Source organism: Brassica napus, chromosome A10 (assembly GCF_020379485.1).
Source record: "Brassica napus cultivar Da-Ae chromosome A10, Da-Ae, whole genome shotgun sequence".
Lineage (NCBI taxonomy): Eukaryota > Viridiplantae > Streptophyta > Magnoliopsida > Brassicales > Brassicaceae > Brassica > Brassica napus.
The window spans coordinates 7,402,685-7,423,407 of record NC_063443.1 but is presented as its reverse complement, the minus strand read 5'-3'; the positions used below and the strand labels follow the sequence as shown (position 1 = coordinate 7,423,407).

Below are 20,723 nucleotides of genomic sequence, written 5' to 3'. Positions count from 1 at the left end.
GCATAAATTTAAATTACATTTTTTCTAGTGGCTCACATTATTGTATAGACTAAGGAAATATTTTTTCTTAATCTATTGAAATATTAAATTTTCAAAGCAATAAATTATATAGCATTAATTAATTATTTGCTTGCAATTTTTGAGTTTATATTACTTAATGCAATTTTTGAATCTCTTTGATTTCCCAGTTCATATAACAGAATCTCATTATTGTTTCTGTAAATAAAAATTAGGAGTCAAATACTTAAAATTGTTTGTAATTATATGTAGTAAAAAAAATTATGTTAGATTCTTGGAATTGAATGATGTTATTCATAGTATTATTTTTAAATTTACAGGAATTGATGTCAAAAGAGATGGCTAAAATAAATCGAGATATGCTAATGTTAAGAGAAGACCAGGCTCCTAAAGTTGAAGCAAGCTTGAGCCAATCTGAACCAAGGAAGATTTCAATGGTTGACATTAAACCTCACATACTTGACTTGAATGTGAAACCTTGTTCTGATTCCGACGAGGAAGAAAAAGGAGAAATTGCAAAAGAATTTCAGAATCTTGCAGGTCTAAAAACTCATGATGCCTGTTATGTTGATCATAAGCTTTTGTACGAGCTTGAGGTCGAGATCATTGCTCGCCTACCATGCTTTGAATACTGGAAACTGCAGTTTCTTAACAAGAAATTCTTGCAGTTATTAAAGAGCTGTGAAATTTTTAGGGTGAGACAAGAAAAGGGACTTGTGAAACCCTATGTGATTTTGCATTCAGGGGCTGTATCTAATTGGGAAATGTTTGATAAGGATTTTAAAACCTTTCAGAGACTTCCTAAAGTTCCTTCTTCTGACTATTGCTTTTTCCACAGCGATAAGGAAACAGTTAGTGTGGGTACTCAACTAATTGTCATAGGGAGAGAAATAGATGGAATTGTGGTGTTTCGCTATGAGCTAGAGAATCATAAGTGGTTCAAAGGTCCTTCAATGATCACACCGAGGGCCATGTACGGTTCTGCGAGCAATGGTAAAACCGCATTTTTTTGCAGGAGGCATTAAAATGGATGAAAATGGAAACCCTGTTGTTGTGCAAACTGTAGAAAAGTATAATGCTGATACAAAAAGGTGGACTATGATTAATGGAATGCATAAAGCAAGGAAGTTCAGCTCAGGATGCTTCTTGCGTGGAAAATTTTACGTCCTCGGTGGCCGAGATGATAATGATAAACACCTCACTTGTGGAGAAAGTTATGATGAGACGACCAATTCTTGGGAGTTGATACCTGACATGCTAAAAGACATGACAGTCATTGCGCATTCCCAATCTCCGCCCCTTATTGCTGTGGTTGATGACAATCTATACATGTTAGAAACATCTTTGAACGAGCTTCGGGTATATGATATAAACACAAATATTTGGAAGAAGCTTGGTGTTGTCCCTGTGAGCGCAAACGCTGCCTTCGGTTGGGGGATTGCGTTTAAATCGATGGGAGACAGACTTCTGGTGATTGGAACTTCTCACTCTTGGCATAGGAAGACAGTAGTTCACTCATGCCGTCCTTCTCCAGACGTGGAAGAGCAACATTGGGAAGAAATAAAACATTGGTGTGTTGGTGCTGAGCTCCCACAGTTTATTCATAACTGTTGTGTGATGTTTGCTTAAAAAATTTTCCAAGGAAAATTTGGAAACTTATTTGTTTTTGCATTTGTGCTTAAAGTTGTTGCATTTGGTTTTAAGTTGTTTGGTTTGTGTTTTTCTAATTTTTTTTTGTTTTTCATTTGGGATAAAAATGTTGTTGTTTTTTATTTTTTTTAAGTGCTTATGTTTGTGAAAAAAAAAAACTAATGTTGTCTATGTAATGGTTATTTATTTATTTTGGTTTTGTTTTTTCCCTCTTCAGCCATAAATGTAAGTGACAAAATGGGTAAACCAACCCAAACCAAACCATATCCAAATGGTTTTAAGCCTACATCGGTTATGGTTTTAACCAATCTATTTGACAAATGGATTGGGTCAATCCATAACTCATTTAAGTTAATGATTTAATGGTTTTGATGGTTAACCCATGAACAATAATTATATAGCTTAAATGGTTACTAAGTAAAAATATTACATTGGGGCTGAAAACAAAAAGAATACTTAGACTTTTGATAAATACAATTATATGGTTTTGGTGTTAAAAACCATTTTATTATTTTAGCAGAGAAGATAATTTTGTGATTTTAGTGAGAAAATTACTTTTAACGTTTTTGCGAGAAAACAAGATTTTCTGTTTTAGCGGAAATACAAGTTTATGGTTTTAGCGAGAAAACACAGTATTACGGTTTTGGCCAGAAAATACAATATTGCGGTTTTTGTGAGAAAACACGATTTTGCGATTTTGGCGAGAAAATTTAATTATGTGGTTTTGGTGGGTAAACTCAATTTTACGGTTTTCGCAAGAAAACATAGTATTACGGTTTTGGCCGGAAAAATACAATATTGCAGTTTGGCGGGAAAACACGATTTTCGGTTTTGGCGTAAAAAAAAAACGATTTTGTGATTTTGGCAGGAAAATTCAATTTTGCGGTTTTGGCGGGAAAACTCAATTTTACGGTTTTGGCGGAAAACTTAATTTTACGGTTTTGGTTGTAAATTCAATTTTACGGTTTTCACGAGAAAACACGATTTTACAGTTTTGGCAAAAAAACTCAATTTTACGATTTTGGCGGGAAAACTCAATTTTGCAGTTTTGGCGGAAAACTCGATTTTATGGTTTTGGCAGAAAACTCAATATTACGGTTTTGGCGGAAAAACTTGAGTTCACGGTTTTGGCAGTAATTTCAATTTTAAAGGTTTTACGAGAAAACAAGATTTTGCAGTTTTGGCGAGAAAACTCAATTTTTTTTATTTTGGCGGAAAAACTCAATCTTGCGGTTTTGGCGGGAAACTCAATTTTATGGTTTTAGCGGAGAACTAAATTTTACAATTTTGGCGGGAAAACTTGATTTCACGATTTTGGCGGAAAAACAAGACTTTGTCGTTTTGGCGGGAAATTTTGATTTTATGGCTTTGGCGGGAAAACATAACTTTGCGGTTTGGCGGGAAAACTTGATTTTACGGTTTTGGTGGGAAAACACAACTTTGCGTTTTTTTGCGTAAAACTCAATTTTACGGTTTTGGCAGAAAAACACGACTTTGCGGTTTTGGCGGAAAAACATGATTTTGTCGTTCTTGTGGGAAAATGAGATTTAGCATTTTGATGAAAAAAAATCCAATTTAGAGTTTTGGTGGAAAACTTGATTTTATGATTTGGCAAAATTTATGATTAAATTTGGCTTACTAAAAAAATCAAGATATAATAGTTTTATATATATAAAAAGTTGGATGTTAACAAATATATATATATATATATATGGCAATTCTCCTAAATAGACCATTTTCAAGTTTTGGTTACAAAAATAGACCACAAAGAGGAAAATGCCCAAAATGTTTCATTTAATAGGTAAAAGGACCCTAATATCCTAGATATAAAAAAAATATTTTTTTTTATAGTTTTAGATTATATGTTTTCAAGCTCTTTCTGCGTCTCATCTCTGCCACCACGCGTTGAGTCTTTTTTCTAGGTCTCGAGATCTGTGGCGGTGTTGTGAGAGTGGAGCTTCAAAGGCGGTGGTGTTTTGCGCGGTGGTAGGTGAGTTTGGCTGGGGCTCTAGCTTCATGCGGTAGATCTGAGGGGTCGGATTAGGCGCATGGACCCCAAGCTCTCTTCGGTTCTCTCCTCCTTACCCACGGCGGTGGAGTATTCTCTGGTGATGAGGCGCGAGGGCTCGAGTTTTCGTTTAGGGGTGGCTTGACGTGGAAGGGATGGTCTCTTTGGATCTGGACCTTAGGCGGACTTTTCAATCAGTTTTGCTGTCTGCTTTGAGGACGGCGGACGCGGCTGAGACGGAGAAAGGATGGAGGCGGTGGAAGCGAGTGGATTGCAGGGTGCGGTCTAGACCAATCCAAGCGTCTGCTCCGAACCGGCGATACCGACCAGATCCGGTGGTTTCCTCTCCCTCTTGCGCTTTCTTTTTCTTTTCAGGTGCTCTCCAAAAGCGGATCTCACTGTTTGCGTCTGGTGGGATCTCTCACCCTTTGCTTCTTCGGTTTCGTTGCCGCCGGAAGCTCTTTCATCTTTCGGTTTGTTTCGCTCCGATGCTCCGGCTAAGGCGATGAATCACGGTCGACGTGGCGCCTCCTCGGAGGAAGGTTCCGGCGGATTCAATTCGGTGGCGACCGTCATCTCTTTTACTCTCCTTGCGGCTAATTAGGGTTTCTAGGCCTACTCCCGGTTTGGTAAACCGGTTTGTGCGCTGGTTTGGTTCTTTTCATTTTTAGGTTTTTTTTTAGTTTTATTTAATTTCCAGCTGTTGTATGTTTGAAAAAAAACCAAAAATATTTAATATGAAAACCTTAAAAAAAAATAAATAAAATTTGGTGTAGTAAAATTGGTTTAGAAATTTGGTTTGTTTTTTTTTGTTTATATATTTGATTTGTGTTTTTGTTTGTTATAAATTGTTATTGGTTTAGTTATGGATAACTCATTATGCATTACAATCCAAACCATTTTAACCCAATCCATTAAATTCATTAACCAATTTAATCCATTAATCTATTTGTATTCAATTATTCTATCCATTAAGATCCATGGTTTAGATTGGTTTGGGTTGATCCATTAACTTTTACCCATTTTGACATCCATACCTATGGGTATACCATTCATTAAAAGTAAGGGTAAAAATGATTAGTGTAAACATTAAAAGTGGTATTATGAATATGGTATTTGTGGCAATTTCCCTTAGACTTATTTAGTTATAGATTCTGATTAATAATACTGTTTAGACTTATTTAGTTATAGATTCGAGTCTGTATAAATTGATGACAAAAAAAAGTGAAAATATAAATTAGATAAATATTTATAAGCTTATAACTGTGCAGTATTTTCTTATCAGATAATTTTGTTAAATGACAAAATATAAATTATACTTATAAAAAAATCAAAGATATTATTATTATTATTTATATATTATAAGAAAATAAAAATATTATTAATTAAACTAAATTTTACAGAATCCATACTACTAAAACACAAGACCTTTTTTTTTTAGGTATCCTTGATTTTTGAAAATATTTACAAGGCATTTAATTTTTAAAAACATATTATGGAAATTATTTGAATTCGGAAAACAAATAATTCCTATTAATATGGAAAATTTGGAAATTGATTCTACTTTCCTATTAACATGGCACGTAAAAGAAATTGAACAACATGTTACATTTGTCCGTATTAAATACATATATAACATGTCGATCAATGATTAATTTATAGAATTTTCTTTAGTGTAAAACTGTAATCACTAACAAATCATATTATAATATAAGTATTGCAATCAATAATTAATAAAATAAACGATATGCTGAATTCAAAATTTCCATCATATAATAGATTTCTGTTAGAAACAAAATTTCAACTTTATTTTTGTATACCTAGTTATATTATTTAATAATTTCTTTGTGTATATAATTATGTTATATATACAAAACTAAATTTTCCATTTATAATAATATAATAGTATGAAATAAAACTTTATAGTTTAAGTTGTAACTTTAATTATTATATAATGTTTAAAATTTGTTAATTTTAATATTTAAGTCAATATATATATTCAAAATTCTAATCTTGGAAAGATTTTTAATCTATTTATTTTTGTTAAAATTTATTAAATCAAGTTCTATAAAATTAAGAGAAATTTTTAGGTTATAACTATCATAATGTAAAACAAATAATATTTCTATAGTTTGTAGATATTAAAAAAATGGTATTAGGATTAGAAAATTACAATTTTATAAAAAAGCTGCATAAACTTTGGAAGAATTGTTTTAGTAATAAAATTTATTTATATAATTATAAAAATATACTAAATAATATTTCAAAAGTTATAAAATATTATTATATTTATATTTATAGTATTATATTATTTATTGTTATATTAATGATGATTTATGATTTATTACCATATTTTAGAAAAATGACCAAAAATAATTAATCAACATTCAATGTAAATTTTCATGTCACAATTAACCGTAAGCAATGTCATAATCGTAAGTATGATATGTCATCATTTTATGTCAAAATGATTGTGAGATGACACATGAAAAAATTACTTCTCAAATAATATCTAAGAGATTCTTATAATGTATAATCATATGTATTTATACAAACTATAATGAACGTCAAAAAAATATTTTGGTCAAGCTGTAGGTGGTAAGAAACAATATATTAAATATATAATATATTTTCATTTTAGTTAAAAAAATTATTTATTTAAAAATATGATGGGTTATAACCAAACATAAGCATAACATTATTGTATTTATAACATTTAACTTATATCCATAAATTTAAGACTGAAAAGCTAAACAACTAAAATAGAATAAAACTAATAGTTTAATATATGATCTGGATATTAATGTGAATTATTCTTTGGACTACCGAGTCCCTGGATCGATAGTTAGCAAACCGCATATCAATATATTAATAAATTATAATATATAGTTATATATGAATATAATATCCTTAAAAATTAAAAATTTAAGAAAATATCAAATTAATGCTTTATTTAGAAAATATAACTAATTATTATATTTTTTTAAAAATTTTATTTGTGAAGAAAAACAATTATTTGAAAATATGTAATATTAAATTAGAAATTTGTCAAAAATGTTAATATAATAAATAACTACAAAAAAGTATCATAAAAAAATTTAAAATCTAAAATAAATAAAAATACAAACTTACAAATACATGATCAGTTTTTAGGCTTTTCATTATCTTCATTTTCATTGAATGACATAATAAAAATTGAATCAAAGTTGTAAAAATCACAAATTAATCAATTTATTAAAGTTTATAAAATATTAAAAGTATATAAGAAGTTTATTCAAATAATTTAAAAATATTGTCAGATTTTTTTTGGGATTTCACGGAGTCAACCTGTCTGGTGACGGGGTAATGATGGGGGTTTTAAAGTTTTACCAAGTTTTATCTGGTTTTTAATTAATAATTTTCTATTAAACATGAACCATATTATATATGGGTTACATGGTTTATCGGTTTGACCGTGAATCTTTATCGGACATGAAACACCAAAAAAAAAAAATGATAACTATGATGATTATTTCTCATATATTTTAAAATAGGAATGAAAATTTTAGTGTGTAGCAAAAATTAAATAAATCATGTACACTGGTTTAACATATACATTGTATAAATTGTTACACTATGTTCTTCAACCAAAAATAATCATGTGCATTCAAAACTTGGGTATCATTATTAATTAAATACGCATATCATCTTTAAATTTCTTTTGTAAGTTAATTTCTTTTATAAAAAAGAAAACAAATCACACATTTTTGACTGAAAATATGTATTTTATAGTACTATACAAACAATATAACTTATAGAAGAATGTTAAAATACAAATAAAAATTGTTGTTGCTTTTAACCCAAAATAGTTAATCGAAAAGTTATCTTGCATTTTCAAAGCGCGGATCAAAATCTAATAAATTTATTAAAACACTTCCTTTTATTATAATTATTTACCTTATTTTTAAATAGGTTAACTGAATAAATTAATATTATAAAATTATAAGAGTTTCATAAATATTATCATTAAAATATTATTATTTATATAAGAGTTTAAAATGTTATATCTATGTTGATTTTACGAGTAATCTATAAAACACTCAATTTCTAGTTAATAGTTTTTGTATTTGTCAGTATAGAAACGTAAAGTTGTCTGTTTTACGTTTTATTTTCTATGATATAACCGTTTTTGAAGGTAGTTCTGCCATTTTGCGGCCATGGGCGGTCCTGCAATACTTGGGGAATAAACAACAACCAAAATGGGGTCCGGAGTTGCTTAAAAAAAAGACCGTGCCTATACTTAAATAGAAATACAATCACTTATTCTCATTCAAATGATTTTCGTAGTCCAAAAACAACGTAGTGAAACAAAAACTTCTCCAAAATGAAAACAGAAAAAAACTGAACTGAACATAAATTATCAGGTTTTTCTTTTTTTTCTCTCTAATAAGAGGCGATTTCCGGTGATCTTTTTGGGTGTCTGTTTCCTTTTTTAAACCTGCCTCTTTCCCTCCTTCTTGAGTGGATCCAATTACCGGCCCCCGAGCCACGGTATTCTGTTTAGTGAGCGAGATTTGAATTTCCTTTCTTGTCGTTCAACTTTCCTAATCCTTCCTTTGAGTTCATTTTCGAATCAAATACTTTCCTTAAATCTCCTTTGTCTATCTAATATTTCCTTTACACAATGATGTCATTAAAAATTGTGTCTGAATTTAGCGTGATCAAAGGGAAATTCTCGTCTTGCATTGTGAACCTTCTCCCAAACAATCTCCCTCTCCGGCGTGATTCTACCTCGGTGTACGGCGGCGTTTGGATTGTCATGGTTGATTCACTTCACAAAGCGATCGGTGCGATGTCTCTTGAGGAGGAAGAACCTCTGAATCTCGGTGACGATCCAAGCTTTCGAGTCCTGGATGAAAACGAAAAAAGTTTGATGGGACGCCTAGTGAACCCCGACTGTCAGTCGATGGCTCGAATGATAGATTATATGCCCACGGCATGGAGGGTTGTTGGAAGAGTGCGTGGTATTGCTTTGTCTAGAGACTGTTTTCAATTTATTTTCCAGAGGGAGGAAGACCTTCAAACTGTTCTCAAGGATCGGCCCTGGTCATACAATCACTGGGCGCTGCTGCTGGAAAGATGGACCGCGCATCCTGCGGAAGATTATCTCCAATCAATGATGCTCTGGCTACGAATCAGACACATCCCTGTTAACTTCTTCACCACGAAAACAATGTTTAAGCTAGCTTCTGAAGTAGGGTTGGTGGAAGAGATTGCTTATGACCCTGAGATCTCTCATACGAAAGAGTATGTTAGGGCATTGGTCACGTTTAAAGTGGAGAACCCTCTGAAAGCTTCCCGCAAGTTAACAATTCCGGGTGAAATCGTTACGATTGAGTATGAGTATGAGAAAATCTACAAGAGGTGTTTACATTGCTTGCGTATGACGCATGAAAAGATTCGATGCCCTTTACTCAGGAGGGGGTCAAACAGAGGAAATCAGTTGGAACCAAAACATGTTGGTACTACTAGTAATCCTCTTTCGCCGGCTACTACGTCGTTAGCGAAGCTGGATAAATGGGACGGCCCTCCTGGTTTCCCTCCTCTGTTTCCTGAGCTGTCGAAACAAGACCAGAAGATGGCAATGCTGTACATTTCTCATGCAGATGAAACAGAGAGGTTGGCACGAATTGAAAGAGTAAGGCAAGGGATTGCTGAGAGTCAAGAGGAATCGTCTGCGAGGATCACAAGAATCACACGCGATCTAGACAAGGGCAAAGGTCACGTGTTTTCCTTCCAAGAAGCGGTAGAGAAACGACCTCGAGTTGGTCCTCTGCAAATTGGTAATTCACTACGCGGGAATGAGGCTTCAGAAAATGAGGCAGAATCCGGTTCTTCATCTATCCAAGCTACTGCTTTCTCTGCTCCAACTAAGGTTCCTACGGGTTTTCACTTAGGCCCTTCTTCGGAGGGGCGAGTCACAGAGAACTTGAACTCGAGCAAATCTCAGAGAAGGCGTCCTCCTTCATGGAAGAGGAAAACAAGCACAAAACTAGGCGCTGGCTCATCGGCCTTAGTTTCTCTTCCGTCACCTTCAACACCTGCAACAATGAAACGGAAGTCCAATGCTCCTTTGTCAGCAACAGAAAACAAAACTCTAAAAACCTCAGACTCAACGGTGGCTTCCGTATTGAAGCCGCTGCTTCCCCAATGAGCATATTGAGTTGGAACTGTCAAGGAGCAGGAAGCACCGAGACAGTTCAGCAAATTCGGGAATATCGTCGCAAATACTTTCCGGATTTTTTGTTCTTGATGGAAACTAAGCAGAAATTTGAGTTTGTTAATGGTTTGAGGAAAACTTTGGGTTATGACAAGTTGATTACAGTGGAACCAGAAGGTTTAAGTGGGGGTTTGGCACTAATGTGGAAAGATAGCTATAATGTTGTGGTGCTGTCTAGTGATAAAAGGATTATTGATCTGAAGGTATCAATAGGATCAACTTCCTTTTACTTGAGTTGTGTGTATGGCGATCCTGTGAGGGCCAGAAGACGGGAAGTTTGGGATCGGCTTACTCATATTGGATTGCTAAGAGATGAAGCATGGCTCTTAGCTGGTGATTTTAACGAGCTGTTGTCTAATGACGAGAAAAGCGGGGGAGCAGTACGTGAAGAATCGTCCTTCTGGGATTTTAGAGACATGGTACAGAATTGTAAGCTTAAAGAAGTTAGACATACTGGTATCAGTCTATCTTGGGGAGGATGGAGAGAGAAGGTGTGGGTTCAGTGTCGCCTGGATAGAAGCTTTGGCAATAGTGAATGGTTCTCCTTATTCCCTCGCTCCAATATGGAGTATCTTGAACTATGGGCCTCTGACCACAGACCAATACGCATATGTTTTGCATTGGAGAGAGATGAACCGAATAAAGGCAGATTTTTCTTTGATAAGAGAATGCTTTCTCGGGAAGGATTTGAGGATCTGGTTCGTAGAAGCTGGGAGGGTGATGGGACTGGCCAAGGATGCACGATGGATCGTATCAGCAGATGTCGGCGTAAGATAATGGAGTGGAAGAAGAAGGCAAATTTGAACTCCAGAGAGAAGATCGTCCGTTTGCGTGCGTCACTAGAGAAAGAAGTGGTAAAACAGAATCCAGCTTATCGATTGATGCAGAAACTGAAGCAAGAGCTTGCGATGGCGCTTAGAGAAGAGGAACTTTTCTGGAGAAAAAAGTGCCGTGAGGAATGGCTCCGAGCTGGCGACCGCAACACGAGTTATTTTCATAATTGTGTTAAAGGTCGGAGAATTCAAAATAGAATCCTGATGTTGTTGGATGATAACAACCAGGAACACTTTTCTGAAGGGTCTAAGGGAAATTTGGCAGTAGAATTCTTCAGAGACCTTTTCACCAGTTCTAACCCCTTTGACCTAGAGACCCTGTTCCAAGGCTTCTCCAGCAGGGTGACGCCGGAGATGAATGCTGGTTTAATAGCTCCGATTACGCCAGACGAGATCAAAGCCGCTGCGTTCTGTGTCAAAGGGAGTAGTGCACCAGGAGAGGATGGACTTACAGGGATTTTTTATCAAAAGTTTTGGCACATCGTCGGTCCTAGTCTCACAGAGGAGATCTCTCGATTTTTTCATACGTCCATACTACCAGAGGGATGGAACCATACCCAACTGAGCCTCCTTCCGAAGATACCAAAGCCAGAGCGAGTGCGTGACATGAGGCCGATAAGCCTCTGTTCAGTCCAGTACAAGATCATCGCAAAGATCTTGTGTAATCGCCTTAAGCCAATTCTCCCTGATATCATCTCAGAGACGTAAGGAGCTTTCGTATCTGGCCGGCTTATATCAGACAATATAATCATTGCCCATGAGATGGTCCACGGACTTAGAACAAATGAGAAGATTGCAGCGGAGTGTATGGCAATAAAAACCGACATGTCGAAAGCCTATGACAGAGTGGAATGGAATTTCTTGGAGGTTCTAATGGAAAAAATGGGCTTTGATCATATTTGGATCAAATGGATAATGGCCTGTGTCAGCTCTGTTACCTTTTCGGTACTCTTGAATGGGAACTCTCATGGCTTTATCAGACCAGAACGTGGAATCCGGCAAGGCGATCCTTTGTCACCTTTCCTATTTATTCTTTGTGCTGAAGCCCTAGTAAGCAGGCTAAACACCTCGGAGTCCTCTGGCCTACTTCACGGTATCAAACTGACAGAGTCGTGCCCTTCAATTCATCACTTGTTGTTCGCAGACGACAGTCTCCTCCTCTGCAAGTCGTCTACTGCTGAAGCGGAGGAAGTAATGCGCTGCATCAAGGTATATGGGGAAGCTTCAGGGCAAATGGTGAATTTCCAGAAATCATCAATTATTTTTGGATCGAAGGTACCTGAGAATATAAAGACGTCGATACAGAACATCACTGGAATTGACACTATAGGTGGAGAAGGTAACTACCTGGGTCTCCCAGAATGCTTTAGTGGATCAAAGAGAAAGTTACTGAGCTTTATTCGGGAGAAGTTACAAGGCCGTCTCAATGGCTGGTTCTCTAAAGCCTTATCACAAGGTGGCAAGGAAATCCTAATTAAATCAATCGGCCTAGCCTTACCCATTTTTGCAATGTCATGCTTTAAACTTCCTAAAGAAGTTTGTGCAAAGTTGACAAGTGCAATGATCGAGTTCTGGTGGAGCAGTGGAAATAATAGGAGAAAAATCTCATGGGTAGCTTGGCAAAAATTATGCAGAGACAAGGAGGTTGGATGCCTTGGCTTTAAAGAGGTAGAAAAATTTAATCAAGCTCTGTTGGCCAAACAAGCATGGAGGATATGGAACAATCCCAGCTCCTTAGTTGCACGTATACTGAAGGCGAGATACTTCAAAAGATCGAACTTTCTCGCCAGCGGTATAGGATCACGCCCTTCTTATGCTTGGAGGAGCATCTTGCACGGAAAGGAACTGTTAGAGCAAGGTCTTACCAAGGTTGTGGGGAATGGCAAAGGAACGAAGGTATGGCTAGACAGATGGATCATGGGCCCAGTTCCAAGAGCACCATTGTATCGTCAAGATGCTGATGTTGACCTTACACTCAGAGTCAGTGACTTGATGGTTCTCAATTCCAGTGTTTGGGACACTCGCAAACTACAAGAGCTGTTTGTTGATGAAGACATTCCGCTTATACTTCAGGTGAACATTCACAGAGATAAAAACGATGACCTATGGTGGGGGCTCTCGAGGAATGGTGTGTACGATACGAAGAGTGGCTATAAGTTAGCGGAATGTATCGCCGACATGAACTCAGGGCAACAATGCTCCCTCCCTCCTCTAGAGAAACAGCTTTGGAAAGACATATGGAAAACGAAGACATCACCTAAACTCCGTCACTTTCTGTGGCGAATTTTATCTGGAGCCCTTGCAGTGAAACATCAACTAGTCTCTAGGGGCATTCCTACTGTTTCAAGATGTCCGGTATGTCAACAAGGTCCTGAAACGATTTGCCATATGCTCTTCCAATGCCCATTGGCGAAAGAAGTATGGGAACGTTCAGCTTTTCCTCTCCCCCATGCTGGTTTCTCAACATCCTCGACGTTCTTGAACATGTACCACCTCCTGGCAAATAGTAAAAAACCTTCCTTGAACCCCAAGATTCGCCTAGCATTTCCTTGGATACTATGGCAGATATGGATGGCTCGAAACTTGTTTTGTTTTGAGCAAAGACGCCTCAATGCTGAAGCAGTTATTGACAAAGCTATGGAGGAAGCCGCAGTTTGGTTGCATTTGCATTCTTTTATTCCAGATGACCCTCCTGAGATCACAGTGGAAGAGAAGACATCACAGGCTTGGGAGAAACCACCACTGGGATACTTTAAGTGCAACGCGAGCACGGTGTGGGAAGCACAAACTGGTAATGTCGGTGCAGCTTGGATTGTTAGAGATTCTTTTGGGGAAGCTTTATTTCATAGTCGACGTTCCTTTGTCGGAATTCGGTCTCAGGTGGAAGCTACTATGATCGGCATGGTGTGGACAACAGAAGCTCTGAATGACATTCAGGTGAGGAGAATCATTCTTGAAACCTCTTCTCCCCAAGCTCAGAAGAACTTTTCTCAGGCATCCCTTCCATGGAGCCTAAACTCACTTTGGAAGAGATTTCGGAGAGCTCTGGATCGGTTTGAAACTTATCGAGTGGTTCGCATCAATGACGGGTGTAACACAATTGCTCAAAACATTGCAGAGAGTGCCTTGCAGGTCCAATGGCAGCAATCTTATTTGGCAAGGAATGGCCCGGAATGGCTCGATGCTCGTATCAATATGGAAGCATCAGTTGTGGTATAATAATCTCTATCTTGGTTCTCTCGAAGCAGCATGAAGTCTTCGAGTTTGATGAACTCTGGTTCTTTTTCTTACCCTTCTGTTTGGGTTTTCAAATGCCTACTGGCACGTATTGCTTTATTACTTAAGTCTGTACTTTTAAAAAAAACCTGGTTGGTTGGTAGTCCTGCATGGACAATTTCAATGGAAAAAAAAAAGAACATAAATTATCAATAACATATATTGTTTGAAAGATACATGCCTGATATAATAAGGAGAAGAGGACTTGCTAGAAGAAAAATGAGGAAAAATACCTATTCCAACTTCAACAATTTCAGTCGTGCTAAATACGACATGAACAAGTGAACCGTGCCAAATACGATCTGAATTCAATTTTTTTTTAACACTGGAAAGACACGCTTGTTGAACAAGCAATGTATGGTGGAAGGGTAAAAGCTTCCGAAACAAAACACAATAGAAACAAAAAAACGACAAAGCATCAGAAAATACTTGAAATAAGAAGAACATAACACCAGCAGAGGACAAAGGCCTGAAACCAGGCAAAATCGCACTCATCTGGACCAGCAATCATCTGAACTTGGCCTTCGCACTAAGACGCTCCTGCAACCAACGAGGACCTCCACGGGCTATATAGGATGAAACCCGATTCTCCTTTATAACACTCTGTGCAATCTCCAATGCTGGTTGATTTCTACTCTCCATAACATGCACACATTGCCACCCATCAAGGTATAGTAACAACTCATGAATAGAGTCTACAAGCCCTTGAACTAATGTGTATCTCTGAGGGTGTAACATAGCTTCTCGTACCAGTAGATAATGAGATTCCAAGATAACCACACACTGACGAGTTTAAATCATACACTCCACTGCAAACTTCAAACCCAACAGCTCCGCTTCCATTTCAAAATACTATATGAACTTTTTGAAATGTGCCAAAATCTACATTGATCATAAGGGTAGTTAGTCAACCGTTAACTCAACAAAACGACGTCGTTTTGTGTTAAAAAAAAACACTAAATTTTCCTACTTAGGGGATTCAAACCAGCCTTAAGAAACCCCCTTGCCTAGTTACATTAACCACTACACCACGTTATATATATGTACAAATTATAAAACATGTATAATACATATATGGAAGTGAATCACTCTCCCCAACATCATCGCTTGTGCTCCACCACTCGTCATCCAGCTCACTCAAGCTCAGAGAAAATGACGCCGCTTTGGCCATCAGTGTTACCCACGTGTGGGATTGTCAATTTCTTAACCCATCTCATGTTTCATCACTCGTTGAGCCTCCATGGCCTTGTTCGTTTGTACATCTGGAAGATGCATCCAGATAGTCCATCTAGATGTCTTATCCAAATGCTCCATCTAGGTGTTGTTCGTTTCTTCATTTCGTCCATGCATCCAGATGAATCATCTGAATGCAACTATGTTCGTTTGCTTTTCATTTTTTAACTTTCTTCTTATCCAGGTGGACTTGTTAATAAAATGAATACAATATATTTTTTTACGTTTCGGCGGAAAAATATCATTTTTACGGTTTTGGCCGAAAATATTTTTGCGGTTTTTGAGGAAATATATGTTTTTCGCGAAAAAGTGCATTTTATGCTTTTTGGCGGAAAAATACGTTTTATGGGTTTGGCGGAAAAATACTTTCTTGCGGTTTGGACGGAAAAAGTGTGTTTTGAAGTTTTGGCGGGAAAAGTGTTTTTGTCGGGAAAAGTTTATTTTCACGATTTTGGCGGGAAATTTTTTTTCGCAATTTTGGCGGGAAAATAATTTTTCCGGTTTTGGCGGGAAAATGCATTTTTCCGGTTTTGGCGGAAAAATGCGTTTTTCCGGTTTTGGCGGGAAAATGCGTTTTTCCGGTTTTGGCGGGAAAATTTATTTTTCCTGTTTTAGCGGGAAATGAGTTTTTCCGATTTTGGCAGGAAAATGCGTTTTTCCAGTATTAGCGGGATAATGCGTTTTACGGTTTTAGCGGAAAAATGCATTTTTCCGGTTTTGGCGAGAAAATGCGGTTTTCCGGTTTTGGCGAGAAAATGCTTTTTGCGGTTTTGGCGGTAAAATTGTGTTTTTCAGTTTTGGCGGTAAGATTGTGTTTTTCAGTTTTGGCGGGAAAATACATCTCAAACTTCTTTTACATATCTTCTTTTAATTGCTTGCTGACTTCAAGAGAAGTTCATGTCACAAATAGATCATCAACATAAATGATTATTAGCAAGAAGTCTTATCCTACATTCTTGTGGTATATTGATGTGTCCTTCGCGCATTAATTCTTGATCGATTTTTACATTCCATGCTCTAGGTGTTTAGCGTAACCCATATAAAGATTTGTGTAACACATAAATTCCAACATCTTCTACTTTTTTTTTTCAAAAACTTTGGGTCATGACACATAGGTAATGTTCGTTTGCTCAGTCAACTGATCCATCTGGGTGAAAGTGAATATCGGTGTTCATTAGTGTAATTAATCGGTACATCCAGATGGATTACCTTGTGAGTTTCGAAAACTCAGCTGAACTTTTTTTTTAAAAAGCTGCATGAATTTTCACCATGCATCCAGCTGCAGCTAATTCAGTCAAAAACGGTTAATGCCAAAAATGATCCTGCTACAAGTAACCCTAAAACGTATGAGCTTCATCGATCTCTCAGGGATCTCTCTCTCTCCAGAGAGAGAGAGAGATCTCTCTCTCTCTCTCTCTCTCTCTCTGTCTCTCTCTCTCTCTCTCTCTCTCTCTCTCTCTCTCTCTCTCTCTCTCTCTCTCTCTCTCTCTCTCTCTCTCTCTCTCTCTCTCTCTCTCTCTCTCTCTCTCTCTCTCTCTCTCTCTCTCTCTCTCTCTCAGGTAAGAGTTTCTAAGATATCTGTAATCTATATCCTATAAGTTATGTTGTGGGTTTTGTTTGCATCTGTAAATGTGATGTTGTTAGCTTTGTTCATGTCATATTCTTGCAATGTGTATTCTGGTAGATGGATTTATGTTTACAGTCTGAGTAGTCTTTGTGTTTGTTCTCAATTGCGTACTCTTATGTTTACAGTTTACTTTGAAGATAGTTGCGGAAACCTTTGAAGAGAAACAATGCCATCCATCCTTGAACTGATGTGAGTATCGTCCCGTGTAATCTCTTATTTGATCTCGGTTTCGTCAAATGCTTTTCTTATTGTCTTGAATCTTCAAATAAGAATCTTACATGGAGTGACGAACAAACAAGCTTCTTTCTTCAACTAAGACTTCATGAGAATCTGAAAGGAAACATAAGAAAACAGATGGTTAATGAGGCTGGGAGACAAATGACTTTTTATGTGACAACCCGTCATGCTCACTCGGAACCCGGCCACAGTCCTTCAGGGCACCGACACTAACCCCTCACATGTGAGCCCTCACTGACTCCCCTATGTAGGTTATTGATGCGCTTAGCGTTACTCGAACCCAAGACCTCGCACTTTAAAAACAATCCCACATAATGAGTTGTCACCAATTGATCATGTGAGAGTGTTGTTAAAAGGTAAAGTCTTGGGTTTAAGTAACGACAAGCGCATCAATAACCTACATGAGGAAGTCAGTGAGAGCTCACATGTGAGGAGTTAGTGTCGGTGCCCTGCATGGCTGTGAGCCAGGTTCCGAGTGAGCGGGACAGATAATCACGAGTCTTTTCTTCTTTCATGCCCAAGGGTCTAAGAACATATCAAGAAAGTATCCCTTCGTCCTCTTTCCTAATGTTTATATATCATATCAAACCAGAATATGTGATGCATTCGTAAGATGAAATAAGTTAAATTTAGAATTTTAGAAGGTTTCCTCATGACTCAAAGAAGTCGGTTTGTTTCAAATTGTACTCTCACCTGTTTCATAATATGTATTGTCTTATTCTTTATTTTCATAAGAAAATGACGTATTGTTTAAGTGTAGTAGTTTAAATTTAAATTAGGGAGTTTTGGAAATATGACCCAAAATTTGAAGTCATGTTCATGTATATTAAATATCAAAATAAGCCAAAATTTATTATTATTCATAGTAATTACAAAATTAGCTATAAATATGACTTTATAATTCTTTAAAATTATATATTTATATTTTAAAAATAAATAATAAAATTTTATGAGATTGCAATCTTAGAAAAATCTGTATAAATACTTTTTAGTTATTTTATTTTTGGAATATTTAATATATAATTAAATTATTTGAAAATTAAATTGTTAAATACATAATTAATATAAAAGTTCAATTTTAAATATATCATACATGACTATTGGTTAGGTCTAAAGTAGTGATTTTATTCTAGTAATATTGATTTTATTATACGGTAAAAAATATGAATAGTTATCAGAAAATGATTAAGAACATCTCTAACCCCAATCTAAATTTTACTCCAAAATGGAGTGGAAAATAGAGTAATGAACCAATAAAAAAACATTACTCCATAGAGAAATTGTGAATGTGAAGGAGCTTTTGGAGCTTTTCATGTTTAGTCATCTAAAAGTCTTTAACAACTAGATGTAAATTTTTGTATATAAACTAAAGTTCTAGGGAGAGAATTTAATTGGTGTTCAAAAAAGGAGAGAGTTTAATTGAACAAGGGATACATTTTATATCTGAAATTTAACTTTGACTCAGTCTAATTCGACTAAGAAACAAAAACATATCTCTTACTTATTAATCAAGAAGCATTTTTCAGAACAAACCTTTTTTTGGTAGATTAATAACAATTTTGCCATTATTGTTGATGTGGCAAGCTCACAGCCTTCCTCGCCTAACTAAACTAATAGACCTTTAATTACTAGGATATTTACAACTAATACCATTGGTAAGTGCCATACCTATTAGAGCATTTTTTCATAATGTAAAAGACAGTGCACGGTTCAAATAAAACGACAATAAAATTTATTGGATATTACACTATCCATGACAATAACCGGTTGATACTCCTTAAGCTTTCTTAACTGGTTATCTCCAGTAAAAATTTGTATAGAATAATTCTGCTTGAGATGTTTTACACTTTAAACCAACCCATTAAAAAACCTTGATTTCTTCATCGTCACCTACAGAATAAACAAAAACGTAAGGGATCATATAAACAGGACAAATGACATTTTTTCCTCCACAAATCCATTGCTATTAACTAATATGAGGTCCAACCTGATCTGCTAAAGAGTTTATTTCGTTCTAAAAGATATTGTCATGAACAAAATTCAAGCAGGACACTATAGAGTAGTTACGTTTATTAATGATAATATGTCCTTCTGATCATAACAATTAGGCCATTATATCAACATACACTAATCAATTTATCCGTACCAAAGACACTTATTCCATTGTACAAGTATGTTGTAACGTACAAAACTCAGGAATTCAAAATTTTAGCAGATCTACCATCAACTCAAGTTTGCTACCATTGACCATAATTCCGTTTAAGATGACAGAAAACTGCTTAATTCGTGAAACTATTATGCAATGGAACCTCATAGAGTGCAATTTTCTAAAAACACGTTTCATGTGTTAATGTATTTTGACTTTTAGGTTGTATCGTGCAACATGATAAACATTTTGAAGTTTCGTATATATAATGAGCTTATCGGGTGACTTTATTAAAATAATACTTTTGTATTTTCAGCATATATATTTCACATATGATAATTAAAATCGTGATGCACAATAAAATGATACTTGCTTTATCCCATTTGCATTTATATTTGACAAAGAGGAGATTTCGTGGTGCACAATAAAACTTTAACAAAATTATCGCTCCCCAAATTTAAGTTGCCACTAGATTTTGACCCGCGCTTAAAAAGCGCGGATTTGTTTTTGATATTAAATAAATACTTATATAAAATAATATATAGATTTAAACACATTTATCCGAAACCGCTAATAAAATCGAAAAAAAAACAAAATCAAAATTGAACTAAATTCCAGAAATAACCGACCAAATCAAATATATTTGAAACCGTTAGTAGCAATGTTTTATTTAAGATATAAGTAACGTTTTCTATCCAGTTTGGACCTGCGGTGGAACCGATAAATTTAGTGGCCGTATATAATATGGATTGGTCTATATTATTCATGTAGCATTCTAAATTTGGTGGCCGTTTTAACATTTTAGTTTAAATGCCTATACATTATTTTTTTTGTATAATACTATAAGTACATATTTTCATTCAAAGTGTGTGAGTTTTTATTTTGGTATAATCTAATATAAAAGAGATTTGAAAAATGATATGAGTATTTAGTTAGTATTGATATTATAAAGTAGATAACTTGTGTTTTCTTTAGTAAAATTTAATAAATATATGGATTGTCAGCTATAATGAAATTGAATTTTTCTTATCCTATATTTATATCTTAGTCACCTTATAATGATACACAAGATTTTGATTATAAGGTGTTGTTACGGTTGGTAACCAATAATAAATTGAATATGTGGGGAAAAAATTAATTGGAATGTATAATTTAGGCTCAAGGCTTTAAGTCGACAACAAACTTTTTAAATTTAAAATTTCAGTACCAATTGAAATTGTTGTTATTTGTTTAGTGTCCAAAAATATATAATGATGCAATTATTTAGGAATAAATCAACAAATGACGGTCCCATATATAGATACTGTAGGTGGTCTAATTAGCATTACCCATTTTATATTTAATAAATTTTTAATTGTTAGACAAAATCATAACGACACAAAAAAAAATCCTAAGTAGAATAAGGGCAAATCTAAAACATATCTTGTTTTAATTGT

General features: G+C 35.4%; 2 protein-coding genes and 1 pseudogene across 2 annotated transcripts; all 3 read left to right on the top strand.

Moving 5' to 3' along the window:
* Positions 1 to 302: 302 nt before the first annotated feature.
* On the top strand, positions 303 to 1,752 carry LOC106405567 (annotated as a pseudogene).
* Positions 1,753 to 8,342: 6,590 nt separating this feature from the next.
* LOC106403521 lies at positions 8,343 to 9,869 on the top strand. The gene has a single exon (XM_013844341.2). The coding sequence runs from the start codon at positions 8,343 to 8,345 to the stop codon at positions 9,867 to 9,869; it is 1,527 nt and encodes a 508-aa protein (XP_013699795.2).
* A 1,661-nt stretch (positions 9,870 to 11,530) lies between these two features.
* On the top strand, positions 11,531 to 13,987 carry LOC125578967. The gene has a single exon (XM_048742128.1). It carries the CDS (start codon positions 11,531 to 11,533, stop codon positions 13,985 to 13,987), a length of 2,457 nt encoding a protein of 818 aa, XP_048598085.1.
* Positions 13,988 to 20,723: the final 6,736 nt, after the last annotated feature.

What these genes read in the sequence shown, in the direction of transcription:
- LOC106403521 (XM_013844341.2), top strand. Translation starts at nt 8,343, where the DNA reads ATGTCATTAAAAATTGTGTCTGAATTTAGCGTGATCAAAGGGAAATTC.
- LOC125578967 (XM_048742128.1), top strand. Translation starts at nt 11,531, where the DNA reads ATGGTCCACGGACTTAGAACAAATGAGAAGATTGCAGCGGAGTGTATG.